This window comes from Erithacus rubecula, assembly GCF_903797595.1.
Source record: "Erithacus rubecula genome assembly, chromosome: 11".
In the NCBI taxonomy this organism is placed as follows: domain Eukaryota; kingdom Metazoa; phylum Chordata; class Aves; order Passeriformes; family Muscicapidae; genus Erithacus; species Erithacus rubecula.
The window spans coordinates 20,072,697-20,089,403 of NC_136663.1; the positions used below are offsets into that span (position 1 = coordinate 20,072,697).

General features: G+C 58.3%; 1 protein-coding gene and 1 long non-coding RNA gene across 5 annotated transcripts in view; both read left to right on the forward strand.

Annotated features, from left to right (window-relative positions):
• The first annotated feature begins 339 nt into the window (after positions 1 to 339).
• On the forward strand, positions 340 to 13,307 carry AMOTL2 (angiomotin like 2). 4 transcript variants are annotated; one of them, XM_079314799.1, is made up of 10 exons: positions 340 to 491; positions 7,044 to 7,817; positions 9,018 to 9,237; positions 9,697 to 9,841; positions 9,981 to 10,073; positions 10,644 to 10,939; positions 11,020 to 11,312; positions 11,438 to 11,649; positions 11,912 to 12,067; positions 12,200 to 13,307. In XM_079314799.1, exons 2-10 carry the CDS (start codon positions 7,132 to 7,134, stop codon positions 12,256 to 12,258), a joined length of 2,160 nt encoding a protein of 719 aa, XP_079170925.1. In that variant the 5' UTR covers positions 340 to 491; positions 7,044 to 7,131; the 3' UTR covers positions 12,259 to 13,307. The 4 variants fall into 4 exon arrangements, with proteins under 4 accessions (XP_079170925.1, XP_079170924.1, XP_079170926.1 ...); XM_079314798.1 differs by lacking the exon at positions 340 to 491 and adding an exon at positions 6,052 to 6,205; XM_079314800.1 differs by lacking the exon at positions 340 to 491 and adding an exon at positions 6,052 to 6,205 and having other exon boundaries at positions 11,924 to 12,067.
• Positions 13,308 to 16,455: 3,148 nt separating this feature from the next.
• Positions 16,456 to 16,707, forward strand: part of LOC306806710 — a 4,573-nt gene continuing 4,321 nt past the window's right edge. Inside the window, exon 1 of the long non-coding RNA XR_013775538.1 lies at positions 16,456 to 16,707. This exon is cut by the window's right edge and continues 481 nt beyond it. This is a non-coding gene — a long non-coding RNA (uncharacterized lncRNA).

The following is a 16,707-nucleotide window of genomic DNA, read 5'->3' on the forward strand; positions in this document are numbered from 1 at the left end:
GACCATATGGAGCTGGGAGAGGGGTGGGGGCCAGCCCTGACCTTTATTGTAGGGAGGGCAGTGCCACTGACCCCTCTCCCTGCCCCCCAGGGGTGGCTGTTCCCAGGCCACTCAGGTTGTTCCTCGCTGCTAAAGAAGACAATTAAATCCTTGAGCCCAGGTTTTAGTGTTTCCATGTGCAGCCAAGTATCTTAATCTGGGCTGTTTGGGGAATTTTTATCCCGTGGATCCCTTGGTATGCCTGGAATGTTTGCTTTTCCTACTGTGTGCGTGTGTTTGAGGCACTCCTGTAAAAACAAGAGCTTCCTGCCTGCCTTGTAAATCTTTCCTTGATTGGCAGAGTGGCCTTTGGTGATTAATCAAGGGGCACGACGGGGCTGACACCCTCCAGGATTTGCTCCTTGCAAATCCCCAGCACGGTGGTGGGAGAGCTGGGAAGGGTCCCCGGGAGCTGGCTGCTCTCCAGAGCCCAGTGGTGACATCGGTTTTCGGTAAGAGCCTGGGAGAGGAAGGAAAAAACGGAAATTCCAGAGAGCTAAGGAAATGCTCCAGAGGGCTGGGACTCGGCAGGCATTTTCTATTGTATCATCGGGATAAAACACACAGCTCTGCCTGGAGGGATTCACCCGCGGCCAAACAAACTTTCCCACCTTGGATGGGCTGGGAAAGGGGAGATATATCCCAAACAAACCTTCCCACCTTGGCTGGGATGGGAAAGGGGAGATCTATCCCAAACAAACCTTCCCACCTTGGCTGGGCTGGGAAAGGGGAGATTTGTCCCAAACAAACCTTCCCACCTTGGCTGGGATGGGAAAGGGGAGATTTGTCCCAAATAAACCTTCCCACCTTGTCTGGGAGTTGGGAGATTTATCCCAAACAACCTTCCCACCTTGGTTGGGCTGGGAATTGGGAGAATAATTCCAATCAAACATTCCCACCTTGGATGGGCTGGGAATTGGGAAATTTGTCCCAACCAAACCTTCCCACTGTGTTTGGGCTGGGAAAGGGGAGATTTATCCCAAACAAACCTTCCCACCTTGGTTGGATTTGGAAGGAGGAGATTTGTCCCAGCCAAACCTTCCCACATTGGCTGGGCTAGGGATTGGGAGATTTGTCCCATTCAAACATTCCCACTGTGTTTGGGCTGGGAATGGAGAGGTTCATCCCATGCATGGGTTCTCCAGGAGATGGACACAGGACAGGGGACACTGCAAAGAAGAACCACCCTGTATTCCTCATGTTCCCCTTGGAGGCTTCCAGGTGTCACAGGCTCTGCCTGGATGTGGAACAGGGGCTCCAAGTTAACTCTGACCTCTGGAACAGCAAAAACAGCTCCAGCATCTTGGCCAAAGGGCTCTGATTTATCCCAACTAATCCAGCTACTGCTGTTCTGACCCTGAGCTTGCCTGGAGCTGGCTGTGGGGTCCTGAACTGGTGTTGTGCTGTGCAGGCCACACATGTCCCCATGATCCTAGAAGAGTTTCAGCTTGGGAAAAAAGCTGGCAGAGCTGCAGGCTGCCAGCCCTAGGGCCAGACCCAAAACTGTGTCTGTAAGCAAGGAGACCTTCAGTGTGGGAACCTGGTGGAAACTTGCCATGGGAGAGGTCAGTACTCGGCACTTTAGAGGAAACTGTGAGATACAGCAGGAAGATTTTTAGAATGAGGGTGTTAAAACATTGGCATGGGGTGCCCAGAGAAGCTGTGGCTGCCCCATCCCTGGAAGTGTTGCAGGCCAGGCTGGACAGGACTTGGAGCAACCTGGGATAGTGTCCCTGTAGTGTGGGAAGGTGTCCCTGCCAGAACTGCTCTGGCTACCTCTAATTCATTACAACAGAGTGTCTGGAAGGTCCCAGCACTGGTAGCAGCCCTTGGGAGCAGGCAGCAGATGGGTGAAGCAGCAAGACAGTGACAATTCCTGCTGCCTTTGGGCTGCTGGGGTAAAGAACAACCCCTGCCCACTGCTGTCCTTCCCCTTTCTTGTGTCACTCAGCCCATCCCTGCATGGGGGACAAGCTGCCTGTGAAGTGCCATCACTGGAGGAACAGCCCTTTTCTCTCTGCTCAACCTCTCCTCCAGCATGGATAGTTCTCAGTTAGTCTGTGTTTGGCAACATGAGGCTGAGCTGATTTTGTCCTGGCTGCAGCCCTGTCAGATTTTTTGTGAAATTCCTTAGGGATCCAGATGTTTGTGCTTATTTTCATCCCCACAGGGCAATGGGGACCAGGGTGTCTGGTGTCCCCCTGCCCTTCTGGGGTCTGCCTCCTCCTTTTGCAAGTAGTGGCTCCAAATTGGGGTGCAGATCCCCCCCACAGTCCTGGGGAGGGGGCACAGACCCATCCATCCACCTGGATGTGCTCCAGAGTCCAGTGGGCAAGCATGGTCAGTGAGGAGGTGCTGCTGGTGGCCACCTGCCTGTGACACTTGCCCTGTGTCCCTGTGTCACTCCACATCCCCACCGAGCTCTGGGGCAGGGGGTGGAGCCCCCTCTTTCCCAGAGCCATGGGAGGTTCCCTGCCAGGTGGGCAGGAAATCACACCCAGCGCTTTGAATTTCTCAGGAAAAAGAGAAAATTCCTCAAAGGTGGCAAAGCAACAGTGAGGAGCTTTGCTATGGAAATGTGGAGCTGTGTCCCCTGGGGCTGGTGGCTCCTGGGATCTCTTTGTTCCTGCTGACATCTCCTTGGCAGTTCCCTGCACTGGTGCTGGCAGGTCTGGAACAAGCCCCTTGCAGGAAACGGGGAAATAAAGGAAAGCAGAAAAGAACAATTTAACATCCAGGAATGGAAATGACTCAGGGAGATTGAAATGCAGGGAAGATGAGGAAGAGGAGGGTCCTGGCCCTGTTTTCAGCCACATTTTTCCTCTCTCAGAATTCCTATGAAGGGGCTTTGTGAAGGTGCCTTGGCATCACCTCCCTGAGTGTTTGATGGATGAACTATGGCAGGAGTTCCTGGGGGTGGGATGTGCCCTGGGTTATCCATATGGCATCTACAGATCAGCTGAAGAACCAGAGAGAGCCCAGAAGAAGGTGGGAGGGGGTGGAGCAGGAGCACTCCAAATTTCTGTGATCCTTTCCTGGGCCAGATCCAGCATCCCCCTGAAACAAGGGGGGTCTCAGGGGTCTGACTCTGGGACAGACACATGAGGCATGGAGGAGCTGGCTGTCCCCAGAGCAATGGGAATGGTGCTGGATTCATGTCTTGGGGATGTCCCCATCAGCCTCTTTGGGATGGGATCAGTCCTGGTCCCCCCACTCCTCAGCTGTGTCCCCACCAAGGCTAGTGGTGTTTTCTCCTGGGTGGGGAGGGATCTTTCCATTCCTTCCTCCACTGAGGAAGAGCCATATCAACCACCAGCTCACAAAGCAGCAACAGGAGTGAGGGGATTTGGCACAGCCAGGAGCATCCCAATCCCACCCATGTCCTCCCCTGTCACACTTCCCTGTTGGATTTTTGGGAATGGAATTCACCCTGTTGTACAGCAGGCCACACATTCCCAGGGGATGGGGAATGAGACCTGGGACACCCCAAAATGATGCAGATTTCAGAGAGAGCACAGGGGAGATGAGTTGGTCTCAGGGCAGCAGCTTGAGGGGGTATCTCAGGAGGAGAGGATCCCTTTGGGCAGGGTGCTGGGAGCAGGAGGAAGGCTGGGCTGGTGCCTTGGCTCCCTGCCCGTGGGGATGCAGCTCCTGGCACTGGGAAACAGCACTTGTGCAATTCCTTGAACTCCATCTCTCCTTCCCACTTGGCTGCACTTTGAATGCAGAGTTTGGAAGAGAAGCAGATACCTGGAGGAAGCTTTATCAGGAAGATTGCCATGGAGAGGTTTGAGGGGCTCAGCACGGCCACAGGACGCTGTCACCACTGTCACCATCACTGGCAGATGTGCTGAGGCTGCAAACCTCCTCTCCATCCCAGGCACCTTCCTCTGCCCACAATGCCCCAGTTTTCCAGGCTCAGCAGGCTGAGGGCTGAGGCATTTTGGGAGCCTGAAGACAGCCGAGGTGATCTCATCCCATGAGTATTTTCTTGGCTCCCTCTCCTCGCTCCAACGCCTCGGCGATAAGGCTGGGCTGAGGTCAGTGGGAGGGTCTGGCATTGCGGAGCTGTGTGTCACCCCACGGAGCCTGGGACACGCTACCTGTGCTGCCCTGCCTCCAGCCAGGTCCCCGACTCCCTGCCCCCTCCCCCAGGATGCTCCTGCTGGCAACAAGGTCCGTGCAGGCAGCCAGAGGTGCCCCCACCCAGCCCACAGGTCTAGCTGCTATTTCACCTCCTGGGGAGAACGAAAAGGTTGAGGTTTTCTTACCTCTAGCATTAGAAAGAAGGAGAGGAAACTCTTCAGATCACTTTCCAAAGGGGTGTTATCATCCCAGGAGGGGTTTCCTGCTGCCAGAAATAGAGTGGTGTTAAGATAGAAAGGGAAGCAGGATGACACAGGCATAGATAAGGCAGAGGGGACGAGCCAGGAGAGGAACCCTGGCTGCGGGGAGAGCTGGGCTGGCTCCTCTGGAGCTCCAGTGGCTCCATTCACCTGGGAAAGAGCAGGTGGGCAGAGCCACAGCTGGGGCCTGTCAGAGATGCTGCTGCTGGGCTTGGTGTATTGGAGTGGTGCATCATCCATCCATCCATCCATCCATCCATCCATCCATCCATCCATCCATCCATCCATAAAATCACAGAATCACGACTGGTTTGGGTTTAAAAGGATCTTAAAGCTCATTTTGTTCCACCCTCTGCCTGGGGCAGGTTTATCTTCCACTAGACCAGGTGTCTCCAAGCCCTGTTCAACCTGTCCTGTTCATCCATCCATCCATCCATCCATCCATCCATCCATCCATCCATCCATCCATCCATCCATCCTCCCTGTGATGCTGGGCACTGACTCCATCTCCCTGCATTTTCTTTCCATGCTCTCCTGCCTTTGAGTCTGGTACCTGCTACACATTGGAGATTTATTTTTCCTCCCATTTTTTGGGAGATAACCCAGAGGCAGTGAGCTGTGCTTGCACCCTGGGTGCCTCAGGGGTGATACCAGAGTGTGATGGAGCAGAGAAACAAGGAGACAAGGCTGGAGACCCCCATGTCCCCCTCCCCAGATCAGCCTCCTGGCTCTGTGCCAGTCAGAAGATGCCGAGTTCCCTCCAAAGAATAGGAGCTTAATGTCCCGGAGCTAATAAGCAATTTTCCCCTGCACCTGCCTCTCCCCGCCGCCTCCCCTCTGGCCATCTGCTGTCTCGGGGCCTCTGGACTCTGCACCGGCAGCCTGGGGCACCCGGGGCTGAGACAGGGCTGCTGTTTCACTGCTTTGGGGCTGGGGGTGCTCAGTGTCCCCCCAGAGATGAGCCGGGTGCTTTGAAGGGGGAGTTTGGCTTCCTCCAGCCCTTTATCCCCCCAGGGAGGTGATGGCAGAGCCCAAATGGGGAAACTGAGATTGGGAGAGCAGCAGGGAACAGCCAAAAGTGCCAATTACTGCATCCACAGGGAGCTGGCATCCCCAGCCAGGGGATGTGAAAGAGGGGATGTGAGGATAGAGGACACAGGGAGCTGATGCAAGAGGGAGGAATGCAAGGAGAGGGATGTGAAGAGGGGGAAGGTGAGGAGGGGGGATGAGAGATGGGGGATGTGAAATACGAAGAGGGGGACATGAGAGAAGGGATGTGAGGAGGAAGACACGAGGAGGAATATGAGATGGGGAATGAGAGGATAGGGGTGTGAGGGGGGATGTGGGGAGGGGGATGTGAGGAGGAAGACACGAGGAGGAATGTGAGATGGGGAATGAGAGGATAGGGGTGTGAGGGGGGATGTGAGGAGGGGGATGTGAGAAGGATGTAAGGAGAGGGACGCGAGGAAGGGGGGATGCGAGGTCGGAGAATGCGAGGCGGGGGGATGCGAAGAGGGGGAATGCGAGGCGGGGGGGCCCGCGGGGGCAGAGCAGATGGGGCCGGCAGGCTGGGGGCTGCCCCGGCCCCGCAGACAAAGGCTGGGGCAGATTTACGGCCCGGGACAGCTGGCGGGCAGAGCCGCCCCCCCTGCCCGCAGCTGCCGCTCCCGCTCCCGGCCGCGCTCCTGCGCTGCCGCGGCCCCGGGGCGGAGCGGGGCGGGACCGGCCCCGCATTCCGGGCATAGCACAGCCCGGCCCGGCCCCCGCCGCCCCGGGACGCTCAGAGCCGCCGCAGCACCGCTCCGCTCCGCCATGCCCCGGTGAGTTCTGCCTCCCGGACCCCCCGGCACCGCGAACTCCCCAACACCGGGACCCCCCGACCGCCACCGGGACCCCCCAGCACCGGGAATCTCCCGGTACTGCACTCCCCACCCCCCCGGCACAGGGAACCCCCGAGCGCTGGGACGCCCCCGGCCGGGATCGGGACCCCGGACGGGCACTGGGAGCCCCCCCTGGCACGGGAATGCCCCTAGGGGAAAGGACACTGCCCCGGCACCGGGAACCCCCCAGCAGGGATCGGGACCCCCCTCGGCACCGGGACCCCCCTGGACCGAGGTTTTCCTGGCCAGGACTGAGACTCTTCGACCAGGATAGAACCCCCTCCCCGGCCCAGGGAAACCCCCAGCCAGGACTGGGATCCCTCCATGGGAAAAGGAACCGGGACCCTTCTCCCTGGGACCGGGACTCGGTTCCTCCCGGGGAAAAGACCCTCTTCTATGCCGGATCCATCCCCTGGGACTGGGAACCCTCCCGGCAGCCTCGGAAAAATCCCAGGACCCTCCCCGGGACTGGGACACCTCTGCAAGTCCAGGGTCCCATGGATGGGATGGGGATCCCATCCATCTCCGGGTGGCTCTGTGCCCGGTCCCGTGGGGCCGCTTTATCCCCCATTCCCTGGCCAGTGCCAGCTCCAGGTGGAGCCCCGGCCCCGGGAGCGCTGAGAGTGCCGGTGCTCGGCCACCCCACTGCCGCCACGGGCTCCCACCGCTCCGGCACGTCCCGGCCGGATTCCTGGCAAACAATCCCATCGGGATCCTGCGATCCGGGGCACTGTCCTGCCCCGAATGATCCCAACAACTCCGCTTTCCCCTCTCGCAGGTGTCTCGGCGTGGCCAGGCGCTGCTGAGCTCCCCCGGGACGCCCTTCCAAGGGTGGGAACGTGGCTCTGCCGCCGGCACGGACGGACATGAGGACGGCGGAGGACTCGAACGGGACGGTGCTGCACCGGCTGATCCAGGAGCAGCTGCGCTATGGGAACCTCACGGAGAACCGCACTCTGCTGGCCATCCAGCAGCAGGCTCTGCGCGGCGGCGGGGCCGGCAGCCCCCGCTCCTCGCTGGAGAGCCTCAGCCCCGAGGAGAGCCAGATGGTGCAGCAATCCACGCGGCAGGAGCCGCAGGGCCAGGAGCATCACTCCGACCACATCTACCTGGAGAACAGCGTCTATCGCCTCTGCCCGCCCAAGGGCGACGAGCTCCCCACCTACGAGGAGGCGAAGGCGCACTCGCAGCTGCTCGCCTCGCAGCGGGCGGCGGGCGGGGGGCTCCGCGCTGACAGCGGGGCCCGGCGCCCCGACGAGGGGCTCAAGGACCTGAAGCACGGCCACGTGCGGTCGCTGAGCGAGCGGCTGATGCGGATGTCGCTGGAGAGGAACGGGGCCAAAGCGCAGAGCCCCATCAGCGCCTCGCACAGCTTCCCGCAGCTCTCCCGGCAGCTGGTCCCCCTGCGCGGGCAGCAGCAGCACCCCGAGGGCACGGAGCCGCGGGGACCGCCCCCCGAGTATCCCTACGTCATCCCCAACCAGGATGCTTACCTGGCTGAACCCCGACCCTGCCCGCGGGAAGGTCCTGGATTTCAGCATCCTGACATCAGGTAAAGTGGGCTCTGCTTTTGGATGCCTCCCAGAAACGTCCAGGATGGATGCTTGGAATCTTGCAGGATGTGAAGGGCAGTGGGGGCCCAGAGCTGCTGCTCCTGTCCTCTCTGGCTCAGAGGCCTTGGGGGTCTGCTGAGAGCCCCCTACTCTGCTGCTGTCCCCAGTTCCCCCAGCAGGGCTGGCCTTTTCCAACCAGTGATGAAAATCCCATTCCCACAGCAGACTATGCCCCCTCCCCACACACCAGGAGGAATTTAGGGTTAATTTAGGGAATAATCTAGGAGCTGGAAGCAGCCCAGGAAACAGCTAAATGTGGAACAGGTATGGGGCAGTGTGGAACACAAATATGCTCCCTGCTCCACGGAAACTCATGCCATAATCCTGAGCTGGGAATGTCCATGTATCTTGGAATTGCTGCTGAGCAGAGCCTGGGCTGGTGCCAGGTGGTCTGTGGTCCCTTTGGCAGCTCAATGCCTCTGGCAAAGCCCCAGGGTGACTATGAGATGGACATCTGGGGCTCCAGCCATTGCCTGGAATTTGAGGAGGACTGGAAACAACCTCTTCCAGTGTGGAAAATCATGGGAAGAAAGGAATCTGTTGCTCAGTGGAAGGACACACAGCTCCCAGCCCTGCTGATCTATCCAGGCAGAGAGCGATAGCATCTCCAGCAGGAAAACCTTCTCCTTCCAGGGAACAAAGAGGGGAAGGGGAGCTGTGAGGAAGATGTATTTATCCTTCCTTGCTCCTGTATCACCCCGCAGGAATGCAGGCGCTTGGCGGGCGGCCCGGGGGGAGCGCGGCGGGGCCGGGCCGAGCACAGCCACCCTGCCCGGGGCATGCCAGGGATGGTGAGCTGGGATGCTGCAGCAGTGGCACAGGGGGCAGCCAAATATCAAAATGACATGTCCATAGCTTGGCAGTGAGGAGCCCTCGCTTTGCCCAGAAAATAGGGAAAATGCTGTTTTCCAAGGTGCAGCACTCCCAGGAAGAGAGGGGCCTGGGGGGTTGGGAGCCCATCCAGGACCTGGCCAGGTCCTGGAGGGGTCAGCTCAAGGCAAGCCTGCAAGATGGAATTTGTGGTTAGAGAGTTCTAAAAGCAGGATAGGCACTTCCACCTCCTTCGAGGTGGCTTGGAGGCACTTTTGATGGGACGCTGGAGTTGCCAAAGCTTGACCCCCTCTCCCGGCTCCCCGCAGGGTGCTGCCTGCCCCGGTGCCGGCCGCCTTCCTGCCGCTGTGTCCGGGCGCCCTGGGCCCCGGCGTGGAGGCGCTGGTGAGCGCGCAGGCGGTGTCAGCCGGCAGCCGCCTGGCCCGGGCAGACGCCGTGCTGCGTGACAACGAGCGGCTCCAGCGGGACAACGAGAAGCTGCGGCGGGAGCTGGAGAGCTGTGCCGAGAAGGCCAGCCGCATCCAGAAGGTGAGGGGATGGTGGCAGCCCCGTGCCCGCCCTGCCTGGGGGGGATGCTTGAGCAGCTGCTGTGAAAATTCACCCCCTTTAGTGATTTAATCCCTTCTCTCTCCTCGCTCCGTTCCCCTCGGAGCAGCTGCGGTGCGGCAGCCGGGACTGGGGAGAAGGAGCCCATTCTCCAGTGACCCTCTCCCTCCATCCCAGCAGCCACAGAAAGCCCTTTGTGTGCCCGTGTACAAGGGGTGGCTGTTCCCCGTGGCTGGGCCAAAATATGTGGAGAGACTCTTCCCTAAGAAAAAAGACTGAAAAAATCAGTTTTCCTCCCCCAAAACGTGCTGGGGGTGAACTCGGGGTGCACTGAGCACCTCTGGAAGCTCAGGTTGAGCTGAGCACGCCAGCTGAGCTTTGACCAGCATCTCCCTTTCCTCATTCCATGAATGTCTAACCCTGTCCCTTCCTCCACTCCAGCTGGAGAGCGAGATCCAGCGCATCTCGGAGGATTACGAGAACCTGGTCAAGGCGTCTTCCAAGCGGGAAGCCTTGGAGAAAGCCATGAGGAACAAGAGAGATTGTGAGATGCGACGGCTCCAGGATTTCAACCGAGACCTGAAAGGTGAGTCACCCTCTGTGTCCCCATCCCTGCGGGTGCTCTGTGTTCCCCGGCTGTTTCCATGGGAAACCCAGCTTTCCCCACTTCCTGCAGCCAAAATCTTGTATTTAAATCTTAATTGGGTTGGATTGTTTTGGAACAGAGCGGCTGGAATCGGCGAACAAACAGCTGGCCAGCAAAACCCAGGAAAACCAGGAGAGCAACCAGGGCAGCGTGGCCAAACTCCTGGCACAGAGTAAGTCCCAGGGGACACACATCCCTGCCCGGCTCCCCGTGGGAGCTGGGCTGGAGGAGGAGGCGGGTGTCGGGCAGCAGCTCTCGCCCTTCCCCAGGGAGGATGGAGCAGCTCTTGGCGCTGGACTCGAGCCATTAATCCCGGCGGCCGGCCGGCGGCGTGACCCGCATTCCCCACATTCCTGCCGCTCTTCCAGCACCGAGCCCGCACTCCCGCCCCACGCCAGCCCCGCCGTTCTCTCCCTCCTCCCTCCTGCACTTCTCAGCCATGCTAGCCTGGGCTTTTTTGGAGGGGGAGGGAATGTACTTAAATTTTAGCAGAGATGTGAGGTCGGTGTTAGTAGGAAGGATTGCATCCCCTTCCCCTAAAGTGGCTGGATTCACACCAGGCAGGTTTCACCCTTCCCGAGCTAAAATTTAGGCTGGAATGTGGCACGTGGAGGCTTTTGGCCATCTGCCCAAGCGGCTGGAATGCCCCTGACCCCCATTTCATAGCAAACCAGGAGGAAGGGGTGTCGTGAACCACCCTTAGGGAAACCAAAAGTCTGATACTTGTGGGGTTCCCTGGCAGGCTACGAGCACCAGCAGGAGAAGGAGAAGATGGAGCGGGAGATGTCCCTGCTGCGCAGCGCCAACGAGGACCAGCGGCGGCGGGCAGAGCTGCTGGAGCAGGCGCTGGGCAGCGCCCAGGCGCGGGCGGCCAAGGCGGAGGCCGAGCTCCGCAAGAAGCGAGCCTACGTGGAGAAGGTGGAGCGGCTGCAGGCAGCGCTGGGGCAGCTCCAGGCCGCCTGCGAGAAGCGGGAGCAGCTGGAGCTGCGGCTCCGCACCCGCCTGGAGCAGGAGCTGAAGATGCTGCGGGCTCAGCAGGTGGGTGCTGGCGAGCCGCGGGGGCTCCGGGGGTGCTGCGCCTCGCCGGGCTCTCACCGCGGCGTTTCTGGCTGCTGCAGAGGCAGGCGGGCACCGCCCCCGGGGGCACGCCGGAGCTGAGCGCCCACACGCTGTCGGAGCAGCTGAGGGAGAGGGAGGAGAAGATCCTGGCGCTGGAGGCTGACATGACCAAGTGGGAGCAGAAGTACCTGGAGGAGTGCACCATGCGCCAGTTCGCCATGGACGCCGCGGCCACGGCGGCCGCGCAGCGCGACACCACCCTCATCAGCCACTCCCCGCGGCACTCCCCCAACAGCAGCTTCAACGAGGACCTGCTCCTGGCCAGCCACAAGCACCAGGAGATGGAGAACAGGTAGTGCCGCCCTGCCAGAGGCATTTGGCTTCCAGCAAAATTTTCTGGGGTCTGGTTGGGCAATGCCTGGATCCTCCTCTACCCATCCAGCTCCTCTTTTAGCTTTTCTCTTTCCTCCTCTCCAGGTTAAAAGCCCTTCATGCCCAAATCTTGGAGAAGGATGCTGTCATCAAGGTCCTGCAGCAGCGCTCGCGGAGGGACCCCAGCAAGGCCCTTCAGGGCTCCCTGAGGCCGGCCAAGTCCGTGCCCTCCATCTTCGCTGCCTCTGCCGCCCCGAGCTGGCCGGGGGCTGGCCAGAGTGACCGGGCATCCGAGGGCAGCTCCCGTGGCAGCACAGGTAAATAGGGACACCTGCCCTACCTTACTTGGTGATGGGGATCTGCTTGAAATTTTCCCCTGTGGTTTTGGAGTTAGAGAGTTTGGGGAAGGGTGATTCCTCCAGGACCAGCTAGCAGTGACAAAATGCCAGAATGGTTTGGGTTGGAAGGGACCTTTACTCATCTTGTTCCACCTTCTGCCATGGGCAGGGACACCTTCCATTAGACCAGGTTGCTTCAAGCCCTATCCAACCTGGCCTTGAAAACTTGAATCCCTAACAGAGTCTCCTTCAACAGGCAAAGCCACCACTGAGGGGACAGCAGTGTCCAGCACCCTTCCCTTGCCATCCCACTCGAAGCACGGCAGCAAGGACGGCAGCACGCAGACGGACGGAGTGGCCGGGAGCAGCGGGCAGGGCGAGGGCACCCCAGTGCTGGGTGAGTCCCCCAGCACGTGGCCTCAGCCATGGGATGGGCTTTGCACAAGCATCAGCAATTTTTAAGGCATTTTTAAGACCCCAGTTGAGTTGGGTAGGTGCAAATCCCTGTAATTCCCTTCTTTCTCTGCAGAGAGCTCAGCCACTGCCAGAGCCCCGGACCTGTCAGACATGGTGGAGATCCTGATTTAAGGGCTGCACGGTGGCCCCTCCACCCTTCCTGCCAGCATGTCGGGATGGAGAAGCCTCTGGGAAGGAGGGACTGAGCCAGGAGCTCAGCAGTGTCCCCTGGCTGGTCTCAGCAGTGACTCTGGGCTGGGGAGGGTCACTGTCCTCGCACGGGTCCTCGGCTGCGCAGGGCGCGCTGGAGCCCGGGGACTCCGTGGTGGCTCATCCCCATCCTGGCTCCATCCCAGCTCCATCCCCATCCCAGCTCCCACCTCTGGGTCTGCACCCACCCAGGTGCTTGGCTTCCAACTGGAAAATCCCTCTCTGATCGCCTGAACTGTACCCATGAGCTGAGGTCTCTGCACGGGGGCAGAGCTGGGAGGATCCCCTGTGGCTCCACATGGCCAAGCCAAGCACCAGGAGCACCAAACTCCCATCACCTGCATCCTGCCTTTCCACAAGGGCTTTGTGATGGGGTGACAGTGAAACAAAAATGACAATGGAGGGGATGAAAGGTGGAGGAAAAGCAGAGGTGAAAGGCTCTGAGGATGCTGATGGATGTGCCTCCCTTCTCCTGGCTGCATCCCCTGGCTACTGGCAGCTGGCTTCTGCCCGTAGCCAGCACCAACATCCCACTCCTCAGAGTTTCCCATCCTTGCCCTTCATGTAAATATATATATTTTTCTTTATTTCTTTCCCCTTTCAACATGTGCATTTGCTGGCCAACTGCATTTTTTATTTTTCTCTCCCCAGACACGTAAAAAATGCCTTCGGTTCTCGTGCATTGTTTACAAAATGGAAAAGAAACAAAAAATTATGAAAGAGGAAAAAAAAAAACCCAAACCCCATGACTTAATATATTTTATATTAATATTGGTATTTCTTTTTAAGTATTTTTTTCGTGCTGTGAACTTTTTTTTCCTGCCAAAGACGACAAGTTCTCGTTTGTGCGTTTTAAGTTATCTTTAAGTATTTAAACATAAACCTGGCTGTTTCGTTACGCCGCCCTATACCGAGATTGCTGTAGCATTCCACTTGGTATAACAATATTTTAATAAAAAAATCCAAATATCTATCCATGGACTCTCTTTTTTTCCATGTGGAGAGATGGAGGTGCCACCAAGGGAAGAGGGTCTGGGAGTTCTGACCCCCTGGTTCACATGTTCTTCCCAGCTCCCCAGGGCAGAGGTTTGGGGTGCAGCTGCATGGGAGAGGGGGAAAATGCTCAAGAGCATTTCTGCCTTCCCCAAAATCCCACTGGGATCCCATTCCTGTCACCTTCATGGGGGAAAAGGAGTTGCCTAAAAGTGTTGATGTAGTTTCCTTCCTGCTCTGGCATTCCTGCATCCTCGTGACCCTGCATCTCTGTGTCCTCAATCCTTGCCCCCTGCTGTCCTGGATCTCTGCATCCCATAACTGCATCCTGATGGGATCTTCCTCCCTTTCCTCACAAAACCCCTTCCTCTCCTGCCACAGGGACTGCCTGATATTTTCCATGGATGGATCTGATTCCCCAAGCTCTCCTTGGCTTTGTCAGCCATCTCCCAGCCCTTCCCACTCTGCCCGGCTCCTTCATCTTCCGGAAGACCAGAAGTTTCCCAAGGGTTGGATTTTTATTTTCAGATAACTGTGGTATTAATGCTCCCCAAGGAACATCCCTGGGGACTCTGCCATCTCCAGCCAGGCCAAGACTTTCCCTTTGTGCCACCCCTTGGCATTAACTGGGAGCTCATCTTTGTTATCCCACTGCCTCTGGGGACCAGGAGCTCTTGTGCTCTGCAATGGATTATGTGGAGCAATGGCATCAGAAACCAGTTTTGCTGCCAGCTCTTCCATGGAATCACAGAATCATGGAATCATTTAAGTTGGAAAAGCACTTTAAGATCATCAAGTCTGACTGCTAACCCAGCACTGCCAAAGCCACCACTAAAGCATGTCCCCAAGTATCACATCTGCATGGTTTTCAACACTCCCAAGGATGATGATTCCATCCCTTCCCTGGGCAGGACACCTTAGGACTCCATTGAGGATCACTGGTCTTGGTGGGACAGCTGAATCCCAGGTGAGTCCCAACCTTCCCACTCAGGAATGTGGAAAAAGTATGGCTAAAAAAAAAATAAAAAGGAAATCTGGGTCTTTCTATGTCTGTGGGACAGGTCTCTATCCCTGAGGAGCAGCTTAGGGAGGCTTGGAGCAATGAGAAGATTGGAGCTGGGATCCTCCTTGCACCTATGTCTTCTGCTGGATGTTACAAGCAGGGAAATGTACTCTGCCCATGCAGAAGGCTGAAGAGGACCTTGAAACAGGGCCAGGGATGTGAAGAACAGGGTAGAAGCTCACAGGGCCAGGGAATATGTCTGGGTGATGCTGGCAGCCTCCAGCCAGGGCTGTACCTGCCCTGCTTCCCCCAGCTCCTGCAGCATTCCTGGCATACCGCAGCTCTCACACCCCACGCTCTATTTACCCCAGTCCGGATGCAGAGTGCCCTGCCTGCAGGTCTGGCTGCTTGCAGGGAGCTTTCTGCCACCAGGGATTCAGGGAATGGGCTCCTGTTGAGAGCTGTGCCCATTGATCCTCAGCCCCAGGGCTCTCAGTCTTTTCTGGCAGTCAGAAAAAAGCACAAAGCTCAGCTGTGGATACAGGACTTGGGCTGTAGGGAGAGGATTCCTAAATCCACACTTTTCAAGGAGCCATGTGCTTTGGTAGGGATGCTGTTCAGCCAGAGCACCATCCCAAAGGAGCTGCACACCTTGGCCATGGAAGGCCAAGAAGCTGCACCCCCATGGCTCTGGGGGTGTGTTATCACCTGCTCTGTCCCCATGGCATTTCTGTCTGCCCTTCCCACACTGTCTCCCTGGATTTCACCATCAGCACTGCCTGGACCCACTGTCCTTTATTCCATATCCCTGTCATGGCTGAAACATGGGAGCCAAACCTCTTCCTGCCATCCCTGTGATTTCTGCATCCTTGATCCTGACATCCTTGAGTCCCTGCACCCCTGCGTCCTTCTGTTTCTGTGTTCTTGGTCTCTACATCCCTGTATACTCAATCCTCTCATCCCGGGCTCCCATGCCCTGGGAGGGGTGCTGGAGATGCCTGCAGAGCTGCTGGCTGTGCTGGCACCTGGAAGTGACTGGGAAAGGGCCAGCAGGCTCTGCTCCAAGTGCCACCAGTGTCACCTTGGTGGCTTTGGGTGGGTGCCCTGTCCTGGGGCAGCAGCTCTTGTGGCTGACAGGGAGATGGCTCTGCTGCTCCAGGGTGTCTGGGGAGTTCTGGTCCCTCTGTGGTCACAGTGGGCTGGGACAAGGCCAAGGATCTCCTTAGGGTTCCCTGGCTGTTCACCAAGCCCCATTCCCAGCCAGGAACATCTCCTTCCCTCGGTGCCACAGCACAACAGCCTCTCTTGCAGCCTTGGCTCCTGCTTTTCCTCATTTCTCTTTGGAGAATGTTGGAATGGTCCTTGGAGCACCCATTAATTTTGGCATGTCCCCTGTGAGCCCTCCTCATCTCCCCGTGCATCCCCACTCCTTTTCTGCTTGCTGAATGCTGGAGCTGAATGGAGAAAGACAAGCTCATCATATTCTCCTTCATATGGAAAGCTGTTTAAAAACCAAAAAAATCCTCACGGGAACCTGGGAGAAAGGGGATTTGGGAGAAAGGGAATTTCACCTCCCCCCCACCCTTCCAAAAAATCCCGATCCTGGTGGGGGAGGTCTGGCGAGGCTGCGGGCCAGCCCTGCAGCCCTTCCCAGCAAACCAGTCAGGCAAACCGGGCGCTTTCTCTCGCCTCAAGTCCCGGCTTGCTCGTCGGACCGGCAGGAATGAAGCTCTCCCCGCTGGTCCTGCCGAGCTCTTCCCTTCCCCCTCCCTCCCTCTCGCATCCCACCCCTTTCCCCGAGTCCCCCCAAGGCTCCAGGCTCCTCTCTGTGTCCAGAGCTCCTTATGGGGTGCCCCCCCGGGCTTTCTTCTGCCAGGGGGTCAGTGCTCCCTTCTCGAATTCCTTTCATCGGGGTTTGCATGCCATTGCAGAATGAGCCACTCCAAGGTGTCCCCTCCCTTCAGAACACCAGCATGTCTTGAGTTTTGCACTCCCATCACCCTGCACCCCTCCGTCTTCGATCTCTGTGTCCCTGTGTCCTCAATCCTTGCATCCCTGTCCCCCTGGCATCCCACGCCCTGCGAGGGGGTGGCTGGAGATGCCCGCTGAGCATCGGAGATGGGATGGCAGGATGGGGGTTGTTATTTGGGACCTGGCCACGACACCCTCCGGGATGCTCCATCCACTCAGCCTAGGAGCGAGTCCCAGTTTGGGAGCTCCCTCCCCGTCCTGCCCAGCGCCAGGGCCACCTGCACCCCTTCCTGCAGGTCCCTTGGGGAGGGGTGGGACTGCCCAGGTGCCGTGTGGGGCTGCCCAGCTCCTGCTCTCACAGCCGGGATCACCACCCGGGCTCTGCTGGGCTCAGCAGAAGCGGT

What these genes read in the sequence shown, in the direction of transcription:
- AMOTL2 (XM_079314799.1), top strand. Translation starts at nt 7,132, where the DNA reads ATGAGGACGGCGGAGGACTCGAACGGGACGGTGCTGCACCGGCTGATC. An exon ending in TTTCAACCGAGACCTGAAAG is followed by an intron (nt 9,842 to 9,980) that starts GTGAGTCACCCT and finishes GTTTTGGAACAG; the next exon opens with AGCGGCTGGAATCGGCGAAC. An exon ending in CGAGGGCACCCCAGTGCTGG is followed by an intron (nt 12,068 to 12,199) that starts GTGAGTCCCCCA and finishes CTTTCTCTGCAG; the next exon opens with AGAGCTCAGCCACTGCCAGA.